The 24,736-nt window shown below is 39.6% G+C and overlaps 2 protein-coding genes across 14 annotated transcripts in view; one reads left to right on the forward strand and one right to left on the reverse strand.

Moving 5' to 3' along the window:
* The window catches only part of DNAJC10 (DnaJ heat shock protein family (Hsp40) member C10), a 23,708-nt gene extending 21,018 nt beyond the window's left edge, over nt 1-2,690 (forward strand). The window contains exons 22-23 of the mRNA XM_051622888.1: nt 46-162; nt 716-2,690. Of these exons, the coding sequence (XP_051478848.1) occupies nt 46-162; nt 716-727 (129 nt within the window). The 3' untranslated portion in view covers nt 728-2,690. The remainder of the gene's footprint in view (nt 1-45; nt 163-715) is intronic.
* The window catches only part of PIKFYVE (phosphoinositide kinase, FYVE-type zinc finger containing), a 72,433-nt gene that overhangs the window by 2,507 nt on the left and 45,190 nt on the right, over nt 1-24,736 (reverse strand). For 9 of the 13 annotated variants that reach the window (XM_051622872.1, XM_051622871.1, XM_051622875.1 and 6 more), the window contains 20 exons: nt 23,209-23,387; nt 22,111-22,224; nt 20,674-20,782; nt 20,407-20,561; nt 19,947-20,037; nt 18,899-18,959; nt 18,159-18,302; nt 17,868-17,988; nt 17,331-17,459; nt 16,650-16,745; nt 15,742-15,825; nt 15,172-15,263; nt 14,359-14,523; nt 13,713-13,772; nt 13,027-13,203; nt 12,205-12,308; nt 11,834-11,962; nt 10,270-10,531; nt 9,942-10,016; nt 288-8,982 (listed from right to left, as the gene is read on the reverse strand). In XM_051622872.1, coding sequence (XP_051478832.1) covers nt 8,867-8,982; nt 9,942-10,016; nt 10,270-10,531; nt 11,834-11,962; nt 12,205-12,308; nt 13,027-13,203; nt 13,713-13,772; nt 14,359-14,523; nt 15,172-15,263; nt 15,742-15,825; nt 16,650-16,745; nt 17,331-17,459; nt 17,868-17,988; nt 18,159-18,302; nt 18,899-18,959; nt 19,947-20,037; nt 20,407-20,561; nt 20,674-20,782; nt 22,111-22,224; nt 23,209-23,387 — 2,463 coding nt within the window. In that variant the 3' untranslated portion in view covers nt 288-8,866. Of the gene's footprint in view, nt 1-287; nt 8,983-9,941; nt 10,017-10,269; nt 10,532-11,833; nt 11,963-12,204; nt 12,309-13,026; nt 13,204-13,712; nt 13,773-14,358; nt 14,524-15,171; nt 15,264-15,741; nt 15,826-16,649; nt 16,746-17,330; nt 17,460-17,867; nt 17,989-18,158; nt 18,303-18,898; nt 18,960-19,946; nt 20,038-20,406; nt 20,562-20,673; nt 20,783-22,110; nt 22,225-23,208; nt 23,388-24,736 lie in introns of those variants that run through there. The other 4 variants (XM_051622877.1, XM_051622879.1, XM_051622876.1 and 1 more) reach the window with 2 other exon arrangements.

The following is a 24,736-nucleotide window of genomic DNA, read 5'->3' on the forward strand; positions in this document are numbered from 1 at the left end:
GCATGGGCAATATGTTACACCTTTTTTTTTTTTCTTCTTTTTAAGAAAAATGTTCTTGGTGAATATATAGACAGCAGAGATGCAAAAGGTATTGCTGACCTTTTGAATGAAAAATTAGAAGCAATTCAAAATAAAGGAAAAAGAAAAAAATCTAGAAATAAGGTAAGTATACTTATTGTGGGGCCTTGCAAAAGACTTGTATTATTGTAACCCTTTAAAATGATGCTAATAGTTGCTATTTGTCTGTGAAATATTAAATGCCACATCCTCAAATAAGACCAGATACATTTTAGTTCCACTCTTGTTTTGTTTACTACAATTTATTCAAACTCAGTTCTCCATGTCCACAGATATAGTAGGGAATGCTGCAGTTGCAGCATCAGTTATGGCAAGGCTTAGCAGAATTACAAATATGCGTTAAAGATAGTTGGCTGAGATGCACTGTATCCTTAAGTGTAATCCTTAGACTAGATTGAGAAAGCAGGCATCAAATTACAGAGGCTGATTAATGCAAAACTGGGGTGGACATTTTAACTCAGGAGTTATTAATATACAGCTGTTAAGAAGTACCCTGAATTCTATTTAAGAAACGTTTTTCCAGCTGAAAAATCAGTACCCCAGAGAAATACTAAATAACACCCCAAAATAACCCAAATAATCTTGGGGTTTATTTTTACTTTTAGAATAATTTGATTGTTTATTTTCTTGTCACTAGGATGAACTCTAAGTGGTAATGGAGGTCACTACGATTCAAAATATTCTGAAGCTGTGAATACAGAAGACACCAAAAGGAAAATACAAGGTTGATTACATTCATGACAGGACAAAAGAGATGAAAACTAGTTTGAGTTCATGGGCATATGACTGTACAAATTCTGTTTAGACTGTGGGCAGATGAAAACAATTTGGTTTAGGTGGAGCCATTCAGTGTTTCTGCAACTGAATTCTGCATGTCCCTCTTCCAATACACCAAGTACCTTCTTCCTAGTCACACATTGGAGCTGACCAGCAATGTGGACTGTATCACTTTTACCTACCCAGTTATTAGTTCCTTGTATTTTTCTGTCTCCTTTCAAACACTTCTTGAATGTGGGACTCAGCCTATGGCTGAATATGCACTCAAACCACTCTGCAATGCAGAAACACAATGAGGGATTGTCTGTTTGAAAGACAAACAGTTTTACCTGGTGATTATTCTGCTTTGGGATTGCATTACTGTCTAGTTCATTGCTAAGAAATACAATCAAGATCTGGTAGCAGGACAGGTTTATTGAATTACATTGCTCCTGCCCTTGTGTGGATTACTATATTCTAGCACCGGTGGTGGTGCCTGGATGAACAGAACTTAGAGTTTCTTTGGTTTGTTTTGTAGGGTTGCTTTTTTTTAATTTTCTTTTTTTAAAATTAAAAAAAAAAAAAAAAATCAAGGACTTCAGTGTTTCATTGACTTTCACAATTTAGGTTATGCCACAGAAGCATCTGATTAAGTTATTAGGTCATAACATTATTGTCTTTTTAAAATATGAATGTATTCTGTGGACACATTTAACCTCTTTTGGTATTACCACTTTTCTTTGCAGACATGTTTTGGGGGTTTTGTTTGTTTTTTATATTATCTTCAGGTAAGCAGGAAAGAAAGTGCCTTTTTACATTTAATAACAAACACTGTACATTTGCAAAGTCTCCTCATACATCTTAATAGAATTCCAACTCCAGAATAACATTTTTCATAGCTTCGCAATAGATAAAAATTACAGAAGACAACAAAATGTCTCCTGCATTTAGGAGTTCAATATTGAAATATTTCATGTTTTTAGTAAAATGCTTCTGAGAGCTTATCAGATGGATTTTTTTCCCCTGCTCTCTGTGTGTTTAAGTTTGGCATGACTGGTCACTGTACTGCGAGTACTATAAATTTGTAAATACATTGTTATCTACAAGTAATTTATTCTACAAAGAGGGCAGCAAGAAATAAAAAGAGATTCTAGTAACCTTTGAGACATTCAGTGCTGCTTCTCCCATGTTCAGGGTTGCTTCTGTTGCTTTGCAGTGTATTAATCTGAGAAAAAAAATAAATGCAGTACATTCTCCTCTTAATAAAAAGTAGGCCTTCCCACATCCAAATCAAACTTCAAACTCTGTCTAAAGTAAAAATTGCGGTATTTTTGTGACTTCAAAACAAACTCTGTTTTGGTCAGTTTTTGCATGTTTAACTGTACCTTCAGTTTCTACCTTCTTCCTGGAGAATGAGGTCATGGTTACATACTCTAGGATTCTAGTGTTAAAAAGCTAATAAAAAAATAACCTAGTAGAGGCGTTTGTAGAGTTTTTTCTTTATTCCTATTAACATACAGTTTCTCTCTTATTTCTACTAACAGGAACAGTAGTAGGACCAAAACAAAAAGTGCTTCACAGCAATCTGGTCTGCAAGATGATGGTAGCCTAAGAATTTTCTGGCTTTACTATGGCTCTATTCATACTTCAATTTTTTGTACAAAGTTACATTATCACTATGTTCTGAATTAGTTACTTGGCGCATATAGATAAGTACTATGAAAACAAAACACTACTTAATCAAAATATTCTCTACACTGACTTATTTTGCCTGGGCTACTGGTTTTGAAACTCATTTGGGCTGTCTAGAAGAGGATTTAACTCAAATATCAATAAAGTTCATTTTTAACACTTAATTCGTATCATGAAACTCTCTTTGCATCCACTTTAACTTTCTAAGCTAGGGACCTAATAGTTGTGTATGGGAAAAAAAATGATCTTCAGGACGAAAAGAGAGCAAGCTGTAGATGATGTAGGTTTCTAAGAAGTTTTGCAAGTTTTCATAAGGAAACTTTTTTTGCCAGTTGCCATTTCTGACAGTTTTCAATAAGCAGCTTGGGGAAAATGCAGTGAGTAATAAAATCTTGCCTTTATTCCTAGCCATACAAATAAAGAAATTAAACCTTTTACATGTATTTTTTATCTCCAGTGTTCTCTATGTGAATTAGACCTTAACTGCATGATCCAATTTTCACTAATGAAGGGTTTAAACTGGTTTTTCAATACACTTCTGGAGCAGCACTACTTTAAAGTAAGAACATAATGAAGAGCCACATCCCTCAATTTTCTCCTACAGAATTGTGAAGGTGTCAGCATTGCTTCATTCCTCAGGAGTCAAAATATTTTTTGAAAAAACAACAAAACAAAAAACAAACACCTGCCACCAAACCACAAAGCCCACCCAGCATAATAAAAAAAAATCTTCTCAAAATGCAATGAAGAATGTATTGGTCAACAAATATGAAATATACTCCTCCACTGCCAAACATGGTTCATAACAGACTGTAGTTATATTTTAGCAACTGTTTTGACTTGGACTTGTTTTCGTATTTTGAAAGAAAAACCTTCAAATTCACATAGCCAAGCAATAAACCAAGTGGAAGATGAATCCAAAAACATTACATGAATTAATGCTTTGATTTCAAGTAATGTTCCACTATTCCTTAATCCCCCCCCTTCTCCTCCCAAGATTAAATTTTAATTTTACTCTATCGTATGACCAAGATTGTTCCACTTCTCCCTGTAGCTGCAGGGAGATCGTGTTTATTATAGCTGCAGATAGTCTTTATTATCCCTTATTCCTTACTCCTTTCCTAGCACCACTCTCTAGTTGTGACTGTTCAACTGGGTGGACAAGTGTGATGACCTGGAGGTTTTGTCAGACTGCCACAAAACATCTCAATCAACTCAAAGCAGGGCAAGAGCAACTCTTCAGGGTCTCTGTTGTTTAGGATTTTCCAGGGTACTAAGTAAACATTGGCAGCCTTGCCAAATCTCAAATTACAAGCAGTAGGCTGTGAGGCTGGCCTTGTAACTTTTCCTTTTTGTGTAACTACACATGCACTAAGAAAGGGAAACATAACAAAACACCGAATACATGTATGCTGTAAGATAGGTGGCATAGTACACATGGAGGCCTAATGGCTTTTAAATTTATTTCTGGCAGGCTATTTTGCTTCAACTAAAAGGACTTCTATGGCTGTTTAGTGTCACTGAACTGATTACCTATTGTGCCTCATATTAAAACAAGAAAGTTACCAAGACACATTCAGCTTCTTTAGCCTCTACTGCTGCTAAAAGGCATTAAATTGAATGAGAGAAAATAGCAAAAAGCTTCAAGCAGCGTATTGATTTTTTTATAGCCTGAAGTTGAAAAAAATGTTTTGATTGACATGCTTCAGGTTTAATTAGTTGTGGAAGTTCCATATTTTTTTATCAGCTCATAAAAATGTAAAATATTTTAATATTTACATTTGCAACAGGAATGGAAAAAAATAACTTAACTGAAACTTTGCATCTGATAACAGTGACATTCCAAGTCCAAATACTTTCACCCTTGGTCTTCTCTCTGTGCTAGAAGTCATTGGCCTGACGTTTCCCAATTACTGTGCAAAGTTACTCTGTGTCTGCACTGACTCGAAAACCTCCACACTAAAACTGAAGTACTCCTTGCTGCTTGTGTATCTTCATGTTACAACACTACAGGACTCAAACTGAGATATATACAGCATAGACTAAGAAAGTGAATCCCAACTTTTGGATATTTTTTTTTTCTTTTTTCTTTTTCTTTTTTTAATAGTAGTATTGTCTTAATCAAGGTGGTAATGGGTGAAGTTGACCAATAGCTCATACCATCAGTTACATGAATGGAAAACACAGGGAATTACATTTCATTTTCTATTACTGATGGCTTCAGTACTGGCCAAAAGGAGTTCGCTTAGAGCACAAAATCTTGTTCGCAACTGGTGACAGTCCCACTTTTAAGTGTAAGATGAATGCTGGTCTGATAACACTTACCAACTTCATGCCAGAAAGCCCCTCCATTCCCACCACTCAACCTTACACCAGCATAAGGCAGCACTGCCCCTGAATTAAGTATCCCACCTTTTGCCTTGCTCACACCTCCACAGTAGGCAGCTTCTGATGCAGTTTCCTACATACAACAGCAGATAAAAGACCTCAAACTCACCTGGCAAAAGTGGTGATGGCACATAGTACAGATAAAATCCTCATGGTTTAGATTTTTAGTTGTATAAGTTCTATTCCCAGAACTAATCACGCATCATCACTTTTAGCTTTAAGAGGAGGTTACTATATACCAGGTTAACAGGCAGCAACCAGGATGCGCCATTAACTTTTAGACTTCCTTGGATTTTTTCCACCGAAATACAGCTGGGGAGAAGGTAGGAAAAATGCACAAAAGGTTATTTGCACCTTCTACCGACACTAACCTGAAGAGCTACCCTGAGGTCCCACTCCATTAAAAGACATGAGCTGAAAGGTACAGAGAGATGGCAAGCCCACCTAGACTGCACGCAAAGCTGGCATCCTCCAACAGAGCAGCTGCTGCAGACTAAGCAGAGGCCTTAGCTTCTAGTAAAGGAAACGCGATGCTATGAGACCTACCTGCCCCACCACATGGGTTAGACTCCAGTATATTTTAGTCACTTTATTTGTATTAATATACATTACATTTTGATTCTCCAAGTAGTCAAAGGCAGTTATTCTCAAATAATTTAGTACATCTATTCTATAAAATACAGCTGAACCAAAGTAGATTAGAAATACATACATTATGGTACATTAAGTGCTTTGAATAACAATTAGTCTGGCCACCTGCTATGAGCAATTCATTTGGTTTTTGGTCATTCTCACAGAGCACAGTCCATTCCACAGGTAACTCCCCTGAGCCCAGCAGAGCTACTTAATCAGCAAGAGTTCCTCACATGCTTTTGGGGGACAGAATGCATCACTGGGCCGCTACAAGGCACAATGACTCAAAGTAAGTCATCAATTCTGACTAGGACAAGATTTAGACATTTGTCACAAGGCCTCAGATCAAACAACAGAAGAAAAAGAACCAGTGTAGCTCTGAAGAAATGCAGTCTTTGTGTTTGCAACTGGGCTTTGCTTACACATGTATCAGTGCCACTGTTAGAAAGAAATAAAAATACTCCAGGGAACGTTTGAGAAGATCTGTTCAGATCTGGGATTTCAACTAGAAATGCTTACAGCTTTGTCACATGGCACCCAAAGATGTCCCAATTCCAGTTGGTGCTGCTGATACTATGCTACCCGTGACCAGTGGTTTGATATTTACTCCATTCTGGTCAGGACTAATCTATCAGCCACATCCTGACCCAAAGTTACTTGTTGATGCCAACTCAAGATCACTCCTGCAAATCTCTCCAACTACAAGAACTTCAGGCCAAGACAGTCAGAATTCACACGTCTGGGCTCTCTGTTCACAGGCTAAAACAGCTGGCCAGTGGAAGCTTCTTTCACAGTACTGAGAGTCTCATGCTGTCATGCACAAGGGAACATTATCTGCAGTCAGATAAACACACTGCTTTATAGCCTTCTGCTTGGGACTCTGGAAGATGAGCAGTATAAAACAGCCACACACCAGTGGAGTAAGGGTTACCGGTGACAAGACAGGGCCAGTACATCAGAGCTCTACCTTAGCCTAGTACAGATGCCATGATACTGCCCATATTCATTCCCAACCAACCCATCCACATACTGACAAAGATGGAAAATAACATAACCAGCTGCTGTTGGGTCACCTTAGCTGGTCAGGCAAGTCAAGTTTTTTCCCTGTAAACTTCAGGAGGGGAAGGAGGAAGAATACATGTAAACTTTAACTGAGACTGGAACAGATTTAGGCTGCATCACATATACTCTTTTGTATCAATTGACAAAGAAAGTAGAAGCCACAGAAGTGAGAGGAGCATCAAGATGATAGACTGGTCAATTCCTCATTACACAAGGCCCCACACACAACTAGTATCATCTAGTTCATCACGACAACTAGTCATCCTGGGGGTACATTTCAACACACGAAGCAAGATGTGTTCCAGAGGTGGTCATCTGTACCTGATGCACTGTGGTCTGGGCCAGAGGAAACAAGTAGTACTGTGTCATCTTTCCATAGCACACATCACTGCAGCTTTCAACACTGCACCCCCAGAAACTATTATTGCATTGTACATGGGGAAATGAGAAAATTTTTAATTTCTTCTGCTTCAAAGTCAGCATCTTTTCTCATTCCCAGTAGGGCTTTGCAATGGGGTGGAGAAGACTTCTTCCAACACAAATGACTGTGGCCTCCTGGCAGCTCAGACCTGAGCCACACTGGTTGTTATTGAAGCCAACAGTTCAATTCTCACTGCTGTCATTTTCCTCTCTCAGTGCTTCCTGGCTGTCACTCCATAACAGAGCCACCAACATCTGCTGCAGAAGACAATACTGAACACGGGAGGAGTGAACAAAACACATTTCAATCCATAGTTCACTATGATTTCAATCCATAGTTCACTAAGATGGTATTACCAGGCAACTGGTTAGAATGAGCAAGTGGTAAAGAGATGTGTCCCAGACTTCATGTTCAATTGAATTCCTTCCATTAGAGACTGGAAGTCAAAGAAGAGTATTCTTGCCTCTCAAATTCATAAAAACCTCTCTTATTTACTGGCCTATACTATATGAAGCTAAAAAGTAAATTCATCACCTACAAAACCAGTAAAAATGAAAAAAAAAAAAAGGAAAATAGTGCTTATCATCATAACAGAGTCACAGATCTCTGCACATCTTACCCATCATACAAGATACCTGTTAGTTCAGGTTTTTCTTTTTACAGAAAAAGATGATTACATTCATCTCAGTGGTGCAAAAAAATGTCTTCTAATACTGCTGAAGAGACAGGTTTTCCATTGGTGTTGCACAGTGTGATGAGATCTGGATACTCATTCTCATCAGCATGTAACGAATCCAAGAAAAACCTTCTCCTGGCAAAGTTTCACCATGAGGTAAATGCATTGTTTGAATGTCCTAGGGAACTGAAATGGATTTGTAGTGATGTGCTAGGAATGATGGTTTCATTAAGGAGAAAGTTGTCGCTCTGAGGCAGTATACTTCATTTTGCCTAGCAACTTGCAAGTGTCTTCCACTAAGGAAAGGGTTTATTAGTTTCATAACTATAATTAATCGAGTACTGTTAAATTAAAGGGTATATTTTTTTGATACTTGTTTCCAGGGATTGGGCAGCATTCAGATCTGAGTACTGTTTAGGACTAAAGGGATATGTTTTGGGTTTTGCAGTATGCTGATAACTGACTACCCATTTTTATGAGACTCAGCTAAAATGAAATTATGACAGATAAAGAGTTGTACTGCAGTAATATAACTTAAAAGATGAAGTGATATGACATTATAGCTGTGGAGCTGCCCTTAAAAAAAACTACTGTTTACAGAACCCAGGAAAAAATTAAGCTACAGAGCATACGCAGGACAAGTTATTCATGGGTCCTAAACACGTCAATAACAGACCACTGCAACAGTAGCAGTATTCAGGAATTAACTTCATTCTTCGCTTACCCACCCATACACAGAGAGGGGGGTTTATTTCACATTTGCAGTACCAGACATCCTCTACAGAAACACAAGCTGGTCATACTCTAGACCACTTAGGCAGCCTAAGACTTGCAGAGATCTTGTACACCATCATGAACTGGATAGTATCTGCTTCTCTTACACAGAGATAACATCACATTCCCTGCTGTCAGAGGTAACATCTCATCAATGCTGTTCAGTGGTACCTTTCAGCTTAGATGCTTAGTGAGGCTGGTTTGCTTATCAGCCTCCAAGAGAGGATTAAAGTGCAACGAGCAGATTTCACACTTCACCACATGATGCACATAAGTCAGTGTAGACATGGAACTGCAATCCTTTCGCTTACTGCTGGACAGGCTGCAGGAAGAGAGTGGCCTGTAATGTCATTGTCCTCTTGTGCTTTCCCAGTACGGGCTTTATCTTAGCAATTCAAGCCCAGTCCTGTCCAATGGTCTGGCACCATCAGGAAATACTTGTCCATAGCTTCACAGAACCTGGTCCGGTAGAGTTCTGGAGAGACCACAGTTGGCATCTTCCCTAATGTGTAAGAGTCAAGAGCAATTAGAAATGGACTGGAGTATGCTGCAGTACAGACAGATGTCACATGAGATTACAACACCAGACAGCATAATCATGAGGGCATACTGTACACAGAAGGTTCTGGGAACCACCAAGCATTATCACCTGCCTCTTTTATTGCCTAATCCTTATTTTAAACATACATGAAAGAAGACATATCAAGGTCTGGATCCCTAACACTGAATTTAGACACCCTAAATTGGAGGAACCACCTAGGCTTTTGTACACTAGCCCTGTTGAGTTTGTTTCTTTTTCCCTTCTTGTGTTTACAGGTCTTTGAGGTTTTCCAGCAGAGTTGCAAATCTCTCCCATGACAAATTTCACTCTATGGACATTCTCTTATCTTCTCCAGACACCTTAGCAATGGTATATCAAGTGTTTCACTTCCCTTCTTTTTCCAGCCCCCTTACTAACATGCAGCCAACACTAGACAATGCTGCACAAAAGGTATTCTACATGCTTCCAAAAAAGGAACTCCTCAGATCCTCAGAAAACAGGCAGTAGTTAATCATTTGATAAGGATTCCTCCACACTAACAGCTTAGAGTATATCCAGTTTTCTGGACTCAGAACACAGCTTCTGAAACAAGGCAGTAAGGTTTTTTGCCATGTATCTCTGTATGGATGACTAATTTTGTATGCAAGTAGCTGGTAACTAAAAAACAGAAAGGAACATTCTACTAAATAGATGACCTTTACCTCATTCCCAGGAATTATAGTACTTGAAGGGTCACTCATGAGGCAGATTAATGTATGAACTTTTCTGAAACTCATTATTCCTGCCCCTGTTCTGCACAACTTAATGTAGTGTTACAAATCTGCATGGTGGAGATGTTATGGCTTTATTAGTGTAGTTATTGGAAGTTTCCAGGTAACGAGAAAACATAACCCAAAGTTGTGTTTTTATTCTGGACTTACCTTGTCCTCCCAAGATGCCAGTTGATTTCACCACCATTTCAAGCTTTTTGTCCCACGTAAAAGTGCGAATATAGTCTGTTGCAATAAATAAAAAAAATTAAAAATCCAAACACAAAAATGTCATATCTGCTATAAGCCAAGTAATGCTGCTCTAAAATGTATGTGCTTCCCTCAGAAAACACAAGAAAGCAGTAGGCTTCCATAGCCAGAAGAACTTCCATTGAAGAAAAGCTTTCCTGACACACATCTCCCTGGTGGAGGCACAGTTCTAAGAGTATTATAAACAACTAACCCAAAAGAAAGCAAGAAAATGGAAAAGACAACTTACCAATGATCCCAACAACCAGCTCATTGTTGGTATCATCACGACCCACCAGAAGGGAATAATCAATGATAAGGTGGCTGGAGAGGAACTGGGAATCACTGTGTATAGAAGCTCTCAGCACAGCCTTGCAATGGGAACGGATGTACAAAGGATTGTCCCGGACCATCTTCAGAAGGTTCTCATCCAGCAGGACTACATCACAGCTTTCCTTGCCTGTGTCTGTTTTAACATTTCTATTCCGGAGAGAGCCCTTCAGATCAAAAACCTGCGAATGAAGAACAGCACTATTTTGTTCCATTGTTCTGTGAGGTTCAAGACTTCAACATACCTAACTGCAGTGTTCAAGAAGGCTGCACAGCAGGGCAACTCTTTCCTTCTCTGCAGAAGGAAGACAGTTAACAAAACGTTTTTGTACTAAAAAATTAAAATTTCCTGAGTGGAGATCAGTATGTAAAAGCCTACATGAAAGCTTTATCAACCTCAATAACTTTAGGCAAGTCATTTTATCAATATTTATCCTAATTTAAGGGGTAAAGGGTGTCCTTATTTTTATACTGTATGGCTTAAGTCAGTTTTCCAGCTAGACTCTACAGATGCTGACAAAGTAAAGCCACTGAAGAGGGAGGTGGGTCTTGCATGAAGCACCATTTAACATCTGTTGGCAAGGCAAGAGACAGACCATTAGGTTGGAAAGGATCTCTGGAGGTCTCCAGTCCAATGCCCTGCCTGAAGCAGGTACTGTCAGAAAAGGTTGTTCAAGCCCTGTTAATGATACTTCAGGTCTTCAGTTCACAGTCTCTTCGGGTCTCTGCTCCAGTGCCTGACCACTCTCATTATTTCAAAAACAGACAATCAAAAAGAAAACCCACATCCTTTACATACAGAATTTCTTGAGTTCACCTCCTCCCACAAACATCCCGTTTGGGGTCAGACACTGGGAGGGATGGAAGAAAGAATTGATACTATCTAGTTTTGGAAGAGACATTTGTTTGAACTTCCTTTTCAGCATCAACTCTGTACTTGAAGAGAATTTTCCCCCAGTCATTTTAAGGTCTTCATTCTACTCCCTCATAAAGGTTGCTTTTCCTTTACTAAGGGCAATACTGAACTGCAAATCTTGTCCCACACAAGTGGTTCAGAGAGACAACAGCAGATTCAAAACGTTATTAAACTCCCCCACTCTACACAGTAGCTCACTGTCTCCGTTGGTGAGGCTCTCCTTCTAAACAAATCAGTCTGTAATACCAGTTAGTTATTTTAAAAGCTTTGTAAAAAGGTTTCATATTTTCCTAATTAGTTTAGCAATGCTTTCTCTCAGACACTGGAGACACCAGGACAAATAACACTCCAAAACCTTAAGCCTGAACTCAGCTATCTGTACTCACCAATACAGGCATCAAGTTACTGAGGACCACCAACAAGGAAACAGGCACAAACTGTCACCTTTGAGCAGTGCTAGATATAAACAGCACATGCAAAGTTGAAAGTTACCAGACAGCTACTGGTAACCCTACTCTTGCTCTCAGTCAGAACTGCACTGCAAAGGAATAGAACATTTAGTTCTTACCTGAGCCATTTTCCTGCCATAGAAAAGGTTCTCCATGACAAGCAGATCCAGCTTCTTCTCAGTGTTGTTTTGAGAATTTTTATATCCAATTCGATATACCCCAAGGATTTTGGCCAGTGCTGTGGGTTTCTGATGAAGAGGAGACATGAGCTAAAATCTCTGTGTACAGGCAATCAGCATTCAAATACTAGAGGTGCCACTGTTCTGATTGTGTATTACAGCTTAGAAGCTCTATCAAAATTCCCACTTTCATCTTAAAAACACATTATTAGTACAGGTCATACCCTGCAACATTCTCTTGTACTTAAATGAAAGGGATTAATGGCAACCCTTACTAGTCTGTAAAATACAGAGCACTTTTTTTTTAATACCTTCTGCTGAACTGCATTAATGATGTAAGTGAAGTAGTGTGGAGCAAAGTCAAGGAACGATTGGACTTCCAGACGAGGCATCTGCTTCAAGATGAATCTATCATCTGTTAACATCAGACAGATGCAAAAGGGTTACACACAGTAAATTATGTGTTCTTTGCAAGTTTTTTAGGACTGTCACACAGCTGCAATGGCTTGAAAAAATCAAGGACTACAATTACTTTAAATCCTTGGCTCATTTCTAGAAACTTTTTTACTTCATACATTCTGAATTTCAGCCTTTCTGGATTTCAGCTTTCTAGCAAATCAGGGAGAAGAGACTGCCAAAGTTAGATTTACCTCAGATATATGGGCTTCTTATAAAGACAACAGAATCATTCTACTGACCCTTTCATTCAAGACTTATTTTAATAAGGGGTCTAGAATCCACCAGAGTTTAAAAAAAAACTTAAATCCTGTAAATCAACTATAGCATGTGGGATTGTAAGAAACACTGTGTCTTGTTCAATAACAGTTTTTCTTGAATTATACTCAAGAGTTTGTTTCTGAAGCTTGCTTGAGAGAGTACAATCCTGCTGTTCAGCTGGCCTCCCTAGCTGCTACTACTGAGAAACAGAACCGCATTTTGTTCTCCTGCATGTACAGAGAGACAAATCATCCGATACTGAAGATGACAGAACTATCACTTTACTTTCCATTCTGAGTGGCCACTTCAGTCAGCAACCCTCTGGCTAGAGGTAATCAGAAATTAAATGACACACTAACCACTGGCATCCCCAAATAATACCCTCTAATTACAAAGGAGGAATAAGCTGTAGTTACCCTCAGTCACATAGAATGCAGCCCCAGATTTGCCACCTCGTGCTTGCCAGGGCATAGAGTGAGAAAGGGATCGGATGAAGTCCTCTTCACTGCTCCCTAGTATCACTTCACGCATCTTGTGAAACTCGCCAGCGTAATAAATCCGGCAGTAGAACTTGGCATTTGCATCTGAAAACTCTGGAAAAAAAGATCTTCCTCACTAACAGTATGCACTACTCACTGACTACATGAGATGACAGATTTACTCGTGTCTAGAAAAATACTACTGTCTAGAAGAATATTAAAAATATTAAACATCCTTCCCTCATGTCTACTCTACTTAAGTTTAAAACAAAAGGATTTAAAAGGAAAACTCAGAGGAAAGTCAACCCCCTACAGGTTATCTCACAGTGTATGCCATGGGAATGAGTCCAGACAAAAGATCAATTTAAAAAAAAACAAAACAAAACAAACAAACAAACAACAAACAAAAAACAAACAAAAAACCAGAACTGTTTCATGGTACATTTTTGCAGCAGAGAGATATTACAGTAAGTAAAAACTGCTTTGCTCTGTTCTTGATTTGTTTTACCTTCCTGCTTAAATCAAAAACAAAATACTTACTAACTTCAAGATTTCCATTACATTTACATGAAGGAAGGACTTCTGTCAGTTAAGACTTCAAGCTACTATTTACAACTACTCACGGAGTTCTACATGGGGATTCACCAGCTGTTTCTTCTGTCCATCTCCTCCATCTACATCATCTGAGGGCATAAAGGGCTCATTCAGTCAGGGTTGTTCATTATTATCGAGAAAGCCACGTGAAGTACTACTTGTAAATTCACATTACAAGAAAAGTATTTCCTTTTTTCAAAAATACAGATGAAACTATACATATGGAATTAGAGATACAGCTATAATAGTATGATATATAAAATAAGCATGTTAGAAGGGCACTGCTGTTCGTGGGACACCCAAATACAAGCTTCCTCTTAATTTTCTATTCATTCATCTTCCATAAGCTAAAATAATGAAAATTAAACAGGAAGCAAGGAAGAGACTAAGCTACTTACTTAGAGTCAACTCAATCCAAAGCCATTCAAACCCAGACAATTCAATGTCTCTACAGTTAGCAGGGTTGGAAAGACTAATTCCCTTCTCATAAAGCACAACAGTGTCTTTAGGAGAAACCTACTTTTGATGCTAAAATAATTAGTTTTCAATGCATGCTTAGAAATCTTGGACTGTTGAAAAAGTATGGGCAGGAGTGTATTCTGGGTTTCATAAGTATGAATGAGGCTTGGGAGAAGTAACAGTCCAAGAGAGAAAATGGATTAAACAGTCTTGTACCTTGAGGTTCTGTTCCTTGGTTTTCTGCTCCCTCTTTGCCCATCTGTCCAACCTGGTAGTAGGCACTGTCAGCACCACGTAAGGTCTCTTTCTTCTGGGAAGATAGGTCCGGGCTCTTTCCGCCCGTGCCACGGAAGAAAGACAAAACACCAGATGGTTTCTTTGCTACAGTGAAAAGGAATAAAGAAGTTGGCCTTGTCATGTCCCAGGCAGTTTAATAAAAACATTAGTCACATAAGCATTCTCCATTCATTTTTCTAACTGAATTATGTCATTCAACTGTAACTCATTTGCTATTTTTCAGGCAATCAAGGTTCATCAGGTTAGCTGATTTAGTGTTCTAAGTAGCATTTTGGAAACATGTGAAAACACAAATCAAGTGTGAGTGTCTGTGACATAATAAGATCTTCACTTCCCCATTTCAAAATATTTTAATTTTCATCTTTTGATGAAAGAAGGCAATGCCAAAATATGTCAGAACACCTTGTGGGCTTCATACCCCATTGAACGGTCTAGATGCAAGTTCAAACTCAAGGTCCACTGCATGATAACATACTAAATCAGGAATGATAACTTGATCTCATAAGAATCAGAGGAAACCGTCACGGACACAGACATAAAAAAAAGCCCCACACCAAAAAAACCCAAACATCAAACCTTCCCCACCATGTTCTATATCAAGTTAACCCTAAGACTAGTGACATTTTCAACTCTCTAACTTAACCCAGGTTCTAGCTCTTATGAAAGTTAAGCAGACTGAAGTCTCAACTGAGATTAGCATCATGGATATGATGTTGGAAAAAACGGTCTTACACTGCTCGGTTTCTGCACTGCGATTTGATGGACCCACATTAGCCTCAGGCAGGCGGACGGGGCTACAGCTTTTTGGTTTGCTGTCTGACATGCTGAAAGGAGAAAGAAAAAAAAAGTCATAAGGCCAAAAAACACTGCAACTTGAGACACTGTTACTTTACTCCTGTACATTTCTTTCTCCTGCATGCCTAGAAATAAGTACTGCGAAGGGAAGCGGATACAGTCTGAAGTTAGAATGGTGTGGAACTCTCCAAAGCTGTCTTCCTCCACCTCCCTGAGAAAAACATCTCAGGGCTCCACAGCACCAGTTCATCCATCACCATAGAAAGGTAAGCAGACCCAGTAATCCCTACCACAAGCAAGGGATCAGGTGATGGAGTCAGCATAGTCCTCAGCATGAAATGGAAACTCAGATACTGTAAGTATGTGTCAGTTACATGGAATGTGTGACATTCCATCAGAAAGCAGAGATCCTAACAGAGATGTATTTTGAGCCTTCTTCCCAATTCTTGCTTTGGCTTATTCACTGCAGTCACTGTGCCTTCTTTCTACGTAGTTCCTGCATATAACCTGTTTGGTTGTAGTCCTTCTTCAGAACTGTTCTTCAGAGATGCTTTAGACAAATCATCCAGAGCATTTCTGTACTCCTTGCAACTGAAGGGGAAAGAAAAATAAGTTAATAAAAACAGTCAGCCATTCTCTGGGAGACTCTGTGACACCACCCCAAAGAGTCAGTTCAGAGACAACCACAGGAAACAAAAACCTCTCAATCTATTTTTCTTACAATTAGAACTTAGGTCCCTTAGAACAAAAACTACTCTAAATCATACTGCAGGAAAAATTCCCCCTTGTTTCTCCCTCTCCCACAATTTAAGAACACACTTCCTTAAAAGTCTGCTGCCTTGTGACATGAAAACTCTAAGATTTACTGAAGCAGCTGGTCTGGAGAACCAAGTAGTAGCAAAAGCTGCTAGAAGCAAAGGCAGGCAGGGGACAGACTGCAGTATGAACACCCATCTCTTGTTCCCTAGCCCAGTTGCACTTCTGCCAGGCTAGTGAGTTGAGCAAAATGCAGTAGGATTTTTTCTCTACAATATCACATTACAGGGAACACTACATAGCTAATTTCATTTTTCTGTACCAGAGTTCAGCAAGAAAAGCCAAAAAAACAGTTACAACTTGTAAAACCTACTTTCCATATCTCAGCAGTAAAAGGAGAGAACTTAATAATAAGTTTAATAATAATAATTTTATATTTAAATAATAACTATTAAAATAATAAATAATATTGGATAATGTTAAAATAAATGATAAATTAGTAACGTATTTAATAACTGTAATAAGCTCTGGCAGAAATTCTCAACACAGCTGAGTGAAGAAATTCTGTCATGCTTGTTCCCTACAATTAGGATTTAAATATTCCTTGCACAAAGCTGCAAAAGTCATGTGTCAGATGAACAGCAAAATCACACCAGTACCTCAGAGCAAAAGCTATGATGGAGCTTGGTTCCTTCTCGCAGACAGCAATAGGCACACGTTCATGCTCATACATTAGGTAGTGCTTATCTGGGTCACTAAATGAACACAACAGAGACTGTTAGCAGATCATTCAAGTTTGTGGAAAGAAAAGGTTAAGTTTTAACCAAAACTCAGATCTCATCACTGCACTCCCAGGCACAAGCCACAAGTCTCAGCATGGAACCAAAGCTCCCCAGATCAGCTTCTCCCAGTAGATACTTACATAGCTATGTGGTTAAATCTACATGGTAAAGTGTTAGGGCAGTTATCACTTCAAGCAAGCTGCTTTTATCAGAAAACTCGCTTCAAGTTAGAGTAGGAGTCTATTTCTGTTTAACAGCCAATGTTTCTAGGCACTAAAACCTTCCTTTGTTTTGACTGTCCTAAAACACAGCCTGCAGAGTGAATTTACAGGATAAACCTGGACTCTTCTGAACAAGCAGTTTCAGCACAGAAAATTCTCCAAAGTTTCCTGGGCTTCTGTAAGATTTTCTCTCACTGATCTGTAAGACAGTGATTTAACTTTAATCTCATTAGCCCACAGCCTCCGCTACTACCCTGGGGGTAGGATTCAGAAGTTAAACTCCAGCTGCCAAACGTTAGGCTCACATCAAACAAGAAACACTACAAAGCACACAGACCAAGTAGCCAAAAGACTTTCCAGCCTGCCCATTTTCACATGGGAAGGGGACTTGAGGGCACATGCAGTAGCCATTGAACCTGACCTACACCCAGACAATGACAATTTGAGTCCAACCCTTGGAAGAGGTCTGGAAGCAAAAACAAGAGTCAGGCATACAGCTTTAGTAAGTTTCAGTAAGGAAGGACATTTCTGCTCCCTCCCTGCAGCCATCAAGTTAGAAGGCACCTTTCTCTCCCTCTCCTCCACTCCTTCTCCTCCCTCACAAGAGCTGGGAGGAGGCATGTCTGCTAGGAGGAGGAGAAACTGATCATGCGTGTAAACAAGGGGTGATCATTATGAAAGAAAAGGAGGAACCTACTAACACCTAGAAGGGACACAGAAAACTTCTTGCCTTGAGGAAGTTCTATAGCTTATTCAGAGACAAACCCAAATGAGGACTTAAATTATATACTGAGCAAAGGAAGCATGCATGGCTGTGTTTGCAATTCAACCGGGTGGCTAATTTTGTACATCATTTATATTATACAGTACTTACAAGGGAAATGGGATGGGGTTATAATTGTTTCCAGGTAAAAAGTTAGCCAAAATAGCTTTCATAGTAGACTTCTCCTTCACCTGGCTGTCTGTAGATCCCAGTGAGTGTCCATCAAACACATCTGGAAGAGAGGGAAGTTAAATTTGCATCACAGTATCAAACTTCAAGCCGTAAATTCAGAAGGAAGGTTGCAGATCACAGAATTAACAGATTGGCCATTTTCTACATGTATCTCACATACTTGCCACAAATCAGGAAGAGAAAGAACACAAGATCACAACTGAACTGTACCTTCTGAGCTGCTTGTTGTATCCTGTTCAGACAGCGTGCTGGCACCAGTCATATGCTCCGATACAACCTCTGGAGGGCTGGGCAACTGAAGATGGGTGGAACCTGTGGAGCTCTGACTTGATAAAGTAGTCAGGAAACGATCCTCTGAAAGGACAAGCACAGTTAAGGACAGAAAAAAGCATTTAACATGACTGTCAGAAGTGACATTCCCTGTTCCGAGACCAAGCTATCACCAGTATCTACTTTCAAGAAGTTTATAAGTAGAAAGCAGATAAGGCCACCCAGAGCAAAGGAATGGGCAAGCTGACCAATGTAGCACAACCTCTAGCACTTGCATGCACTTGTACTACTACCTTCAGTTCCCACAAGCTCTCAGTTTGCCTCACAGGTAAGAGGTCTCAGCACACAAACCCACTTCACAGAAGAGGAGAGAGGCATCCCCCAGATTTGATGTAGATATTCAGTTATTTAGAAAGCCTCTGAAAGTTTTTAAGCTCAAGTTCAAAGGAAAACTCTTGCTAGCCAATTTAGTAACATTGGCAATTCAGCTTCAGATTAGAAGCAGACTTTGCTTTCTATAACAGTAAGCTAGAAATTGGCTTATTCCCATCTGACAGGATGGGAATTCACAGTTTCTCCAAATTACCAAATTTGATAAAGACTCCCATAGTATGTCAGAGAGAGGGTTATAGCAAGCTTCTTTTGGTAGCTTAAGAAAAATAAATGATTAAACAACAGACCTTTCTCTCCATTTTGCAGTCCTGGAGAAGCATTGCGTGGGGAAGCATCTATACTGCTGATCTAGGCAGAATAACAAACACCAATATCAATACCAAGCTATTTATAGCTCTTATCACTTCCTCTGTGGAAGGTTCTTGGAAAAGAAGATCATCACAACAGAGCACTCCCACCCACTGCACTGTCACTGTAACTGCCACCACATGAAAAAGACAAGGCAACAGCAACCCAGCTTCACAAAGGTGCTTATGACTGTTATCATCTCTACATACCACTTTCAAGACTATGCTCTTCTTTTATATAAACCTACTTGTTGCTAGATGAAGGTTGAGTGTGTTTTTGTATCTAACAAATATGCTAAGTGGAAAGGATGCAGCAGAGCAAACCCAGAGTCTCTTGGGCTTCCCCCAGTCAGAGCTACTGGGAATTCATCCTCTCCGTATGATGCTTATATCACACTGCCTTGCAGTCTGGACATTTTCTCAGAGTACCAGCTCTCCAAAGGGCAGTTATTCAGCATGCTGTCAACTGTACCCTTAGACAGAGCTCTCAAAGCAGCAGTCCAAAAATCATTTATACACCCCGCAGCCCCAGGCAGTTCCCACAGGACACATCACAGAATCTACAGATTCATTATCAGGCTTCCTGTGCTCTCTGTTCTGCCTCATCTGGTAATTTTTGCCTTTTCTTTTTCACAAAGGAAAAACTTGATGAGCAACAATTTAGCATCCAAGGAGATTAACTCTTTCCTATAGCTTGATGTAAACCTGACAATTAATACAGCTCTCTGTTGTCAGTATTTGGACTACAAAAACACCACAAAAAAATAAATCAAATCCTATTCAGACTTGTCTTCTGTGTAATATGGCTTTTAGGTCACATCTTTAGGAAAAAATACCTATACTCACATGCAGTAAAAGCTTTTACAGATGAAAGCTACATGACGCAGTGAAACAAGTTAATTAAGTGAACTGAAGCCAGTTTTAAGACTATTGTGTTGTCCCAGAAGAAAAAGAAATGTTTAATTGGCTTCTAGCCTGCTACTCATACCTTGCTTTCTTCACCTTGCCTCAGTCTCCCAGGACTAGGTGGAACCGATGGGCGTTTTCTCCCTTTCTCTTGTTGGAAGAGATCCTGCAATCTTAAAAACAAAACAAACTAAACCACAAAAAGAACCCAAAGAAAAGTTATCAAAAGATAGGTTATAGGTACTAGCTACAGAAGGCACAAGTTACAGAATTTCTCCATACTGGAATATAGCCAGACGTCTTTATTGCAAGCTCAGATGTTTGCTAACATGTGCCAAAGCTGTTTCAAATGGCCAAAACCTGAACATTTTCTTCACCTCTGAGGTAATTTTGCTCAGTTACTTACTTCCCTATGGTTCCCTTTTCCACCTTTATTCAAATGACACCTTCTCCTCTCAGATGCAAGTTGTGCAAGAACCTCCTCCCTATTATAACCATGACAGTATCGTTGTTGTTTATTATTCTAACATCTGTCCTCTTACCTATTATTCCAGGCTTGTAGCATCTCACAAAGTCCTTGCTTCTTAGCTATCAGAGAGTCAAAAACAGATTGCAGCTGTTGAGGTGCATCTAATGATGATGAAAGCAGCCTTGCTTGGATTTTCTCAGTCCAGTTTTGAAACTCCCCCTCTTCCATCTGCCAAAAGAAAAACTGTCAGTCTTCTGCACCCAGAGATGACACCAGATGTGACTGGCTTTTCCACAGACTTTGCAGCCTCTGGTCTGCTGATGCAGAAATAGTCCATTACCTCCTTTTGAGCAAAGAGGTCTTCCATCTTCTCTTCTCTTGTTTTACTGAAAGTATCCGTCTTCAGAGAAGCAAGGCGATCATCAACAGCAAGATATACCTGTGACACTCTGTCAAGAGGGATGCAAAGAGTTAAGCTGTGACTACCTGGAATATTTTCAATATTCTTTAATAGAAGTCTGAATGCGTTTAAGAATACAAAAGATTATATACGACAGTCTTCTCCAGAGTAGGCTACCCCACTGGATTTAGAGGGTAATTTGGAAAAAACTAATTAGTATTGCAGAAACCCAGGAGTTACATACACTGATGTCCCTCTCTTCACAACTTAATCTTAGCAGTGAAAGTTAGAGCAAAAGTTAGAGAGCAAAACAAAGGTCACAAACACGTCACTAGCAGAGGGGAACTCCTGTGTCATCTGTGTCTAGGAAGAATTTAGGAATGCAAGCTACACCTGCCCCAGAAGGGTCAGAGACAGCGAGGGTGAATAACTCTCATTTCAGTTCTTAACTAAGCTCCACAGGTTCTGAATTCAGGTTTTTCAGAGAGACATCAGCCATACAGGAATGCTGACATCAGGCAGAACAGCAGTCAGGTTGAATTCAATACAGTTACCATCAAGCCTGTCTCCCACTTTTTATTCTCCCACTTTTTATTCCTACATTTAGAAGGTGTCTATGCTTACAGTAATTTACCTTAGACTACAAGAAGGTACCAGACTGTCTGGTGTTATCACATTCAATAGCTAACATAGGTAATGTATTTTACACACCAGAGAGTTTAGTTGCCATATAACCAATACAATGAAAATGTAATGTTTGGACAACAAATCTGAGCAATGCCTTTGCAGTTTTTATGGGTTGAAGGCAGGATTTAAACCTGATCAGATCTTCCAAAAAAGAATGTTAGGGTATGGGTACAAAGTGTTATGTGTAATTTTTAGAGCCTTCTAGGACCACCTCCTCTGTTCTCTTTTTAGTATTAGAAGAAAGAATTAGAAATACTTCAGCTGTGCTTGAGAAGGCATTTTCTAAGAAAAGGCAACACTTCAGACACCAGCTGACAGTCAACTTTTCAGTGGCTACTTGGCAACATAATTCAGAAAAATGCTGTATCACTCACAGATCACACTGCACTCAGTGCAACATTCAGGGATGGAGAGCACAAGAATCTTAGTTTCTACTGGCTATATTTAAGCTGAATTGCCACCAGACGAAAAAGAGAGAGCAGTACAGACCAAGCAGGTAAAGGTAACGAAGATCTCAGTATCACCCCTCCTTTAGAAGCATAGGCACATATGATTGTGTTTAAAAATATTACTTTTCAATTAATTATTTACCAAGTCTTATCTATACTAGCAAAAACAGTTTTGTATTCTGCTAGTAAAACCCAAGATACAAATAAGCAGAGGAAGGCATTAAAAAAAAAAAAAGCTTACTTTTGAGAGAAATCCTTGAGATCCTGCAAAATAGTTATCTTTGATGGAGCTTGCCGTTTGATGTAGATCTTGGGGAGTGGGACACATACTTCAAGTAGCCGGATTGGAGAGTAGCTGAAAATGCAATACAACAGGTATTAACAAAACTCTTCCCACATAATGGGTTTGTAACCACTGCCAACATGTCCAGGGCTTCAGTTACTTTTAGTTGCAATAATGTCCTGGTTTGAGCCAGGATGAAGCCAGTTTTTCTTTAGCTGATTTTTTTTTTTATTTCAGTGAGCTTTCTTCAACTAGCAACTGCGTGTTCTGCTAGGTTGATAAGACACTGGAATGTTTTTGTAATTGCTGGGCTCTCAAGGTTGTGCCTTTGCTCTGCTGGCTCAGACACTACGGGGGGTCCCAGACGCCGGCCACGAACAAAAGAAAGAGGAAAAGAGAGAAAAAGGAAGGCAGATAGACAGGCAAGGCGAAGCGGCGAGAGAGCAAAGCAGGAAGGAAGGAAGTTTTCTTCTGTCATCTCCGACCTTCCCCCGAGCCTACGTAGATATATGGAATGGAATATCTCTGGCCAGTTTTGCTGTTCGTCTAACCCAGCCTCCCACGGGGGGGGGGGGGGACCACAGACCCCCCGTAGTGTCTGAGCCAGCAGAGCAAAGGCACAACCTTGAGAGCTTGAAGAAAGCTCACTGAAATAAAAAAAAAAATCAGCTAAAGAAAAACTGGCTTCATCCTGGCTCAAACCAGGACAAATAACAATCTGTGCATTTATCTCCAAGGCAAGAAGTAAAACCACAGATCATGTTCCAAAATCAAAATTCTGGTAGTTTTTTGAGATTAAACAGGGAAAAGCGTTTCCCTTCTGCATCATGAACTAGAACCTTCCATTCTCAGGAACACTGTCTACCCCATTCAGGACAGTGATGGCACACACCAAGGCCGCTGCAAGCCAGCACACAACCCTCCACTTATGGCCATAGTGCAGTTATGGTATCCCATGCTGTGCTCCAAGTGAGGGACAGACCTGATGAATTCTTATTGGAGCTACATGCTTCACACAGTACTAGAGAGAATGAAGTTTTTAGGAATAGACCTCACCTGAAAGAAGCCACCATCTGATTATAGGAAAAATACTGGTGATAGTCATGGTGAATGGAATGACCACAAGGCTCTGCATTGGCCCTTCGAGTGTACTGGTGCCCATAGAATCTCAGCTCAAGGTATTTTGCAAAAGACATAGACCAAGAGTCATTGGAAAGGGGAACAACTGGTGTCACCTGGAAGATGGAAAGTTTTATTACCATCCTTCAACCAAGATCAAGGACAGGATAACCTAGACAACAATCTAGTATTTCTAGTGCCAGGAGCACCCACAACCCTGGAACATACTAAACAACAACAAAAACAGCATTTATGCAAAGCAAAAGCCAACACAGTTACAATAAATCGGATAAACAGCAACTGCTAATTGATGATGACAAGTGCTAAGTTAGGGGAGGGGAAACATATCCTTGACAGAACCTTATAAAGGGGATGCTATTCCTCTGCAGAGGCATTTGCAGCAACCCAGTCAGCAGCAGTCTCATCATATACCTTTTTTCTAGTGATTCTTCAGCTACTAATAAATTGTTATTGTTCTGCAGTGTATTTCAACTTTAGCAGTGCTTGCAAGCTTAGAGTAGCCACTGCTTTATACATACTTAATAGCCACAAACATGTTAGCATTTACATGACCACGCAGAATTAAAAAGTTGTAGAACAGGTGTATACACAACAGCATAGGGCTTGCCTTCAGCCATTATGTTAACTCCCTCCAGGTATCTTTAAATCCAACACCCATGTTTAAGCCAGCATAAGTAGGTCAGCTGAGTCATCCACATGGATAATTGAAATGTTTTGCGTGTGTATCAATCTTTTTAAATTAAAAGTTTTATTCTCATCTCTTTGAAGGTTCTTAAGTTTTATAAAGTTTAGTTAAGGATGAGTATCCAGTTGGCAATGTTTTCTTAGCTAAATTACAGAGCAAGTTTCAGATAACATACACTCTTTCTAACTTGTGTTTTTTCAAAGCAATTTATTGTTCCTCTAATGAAGATACCCTTTATTTCTAACAACAGCTGAAACCATTCTATGACTCTATGACTACTAAAACAAGTCTAGACATCACATTGACACAATGCAGGCTGTCCAGCCCATAGCAGTTCAAAGAATACCAAGTGATTTTAGCCAGCTACTAAGCCAGTAGGTCTCAGTGTTTGCCCTTCCCCATACACACATTCTCTTGATACTCATACTGATTCACTGCAGAGAAAGGACCATACTCTTCACCTCTAAGAGGGCAACTCCATTTTTTCCATGTGTCAGAAACTAGTTTCCAGTTGTATATCACCTCCACTTAAACCTGTCCTCTCAGAGCCAGGTCTGATGCTTTCCAACATGACTACCTCAAACCAGATATTTCACTCTCAACAGTTCTAACTCTATATGAGGAATTTAAAAATACTGGAGAACATCTGTATCACTAACGTGTTTTTTGCTAGTTTAGCCATAGCTCCAGGGAAGAGTACTTTCTCAAACATGCTGCTTTTCCATACAAGGCCAGGCTATTGAAATAGCAATGATCCTT

This window comes from Apus apus, chromosome 6 (genome assembly GCF_020740795.1).
Source record: "Apus apus isolate bApuApu2 chromosome 6, bApuApu2.pri.cur, whole genome shotgun sequence".
Taxonomy (NCBI): domain Eukaryota; kingdom Metazoa; phylum Chordata; class Aves; order Apodiformes; family Apodidae; genus Apus; species Apus apus.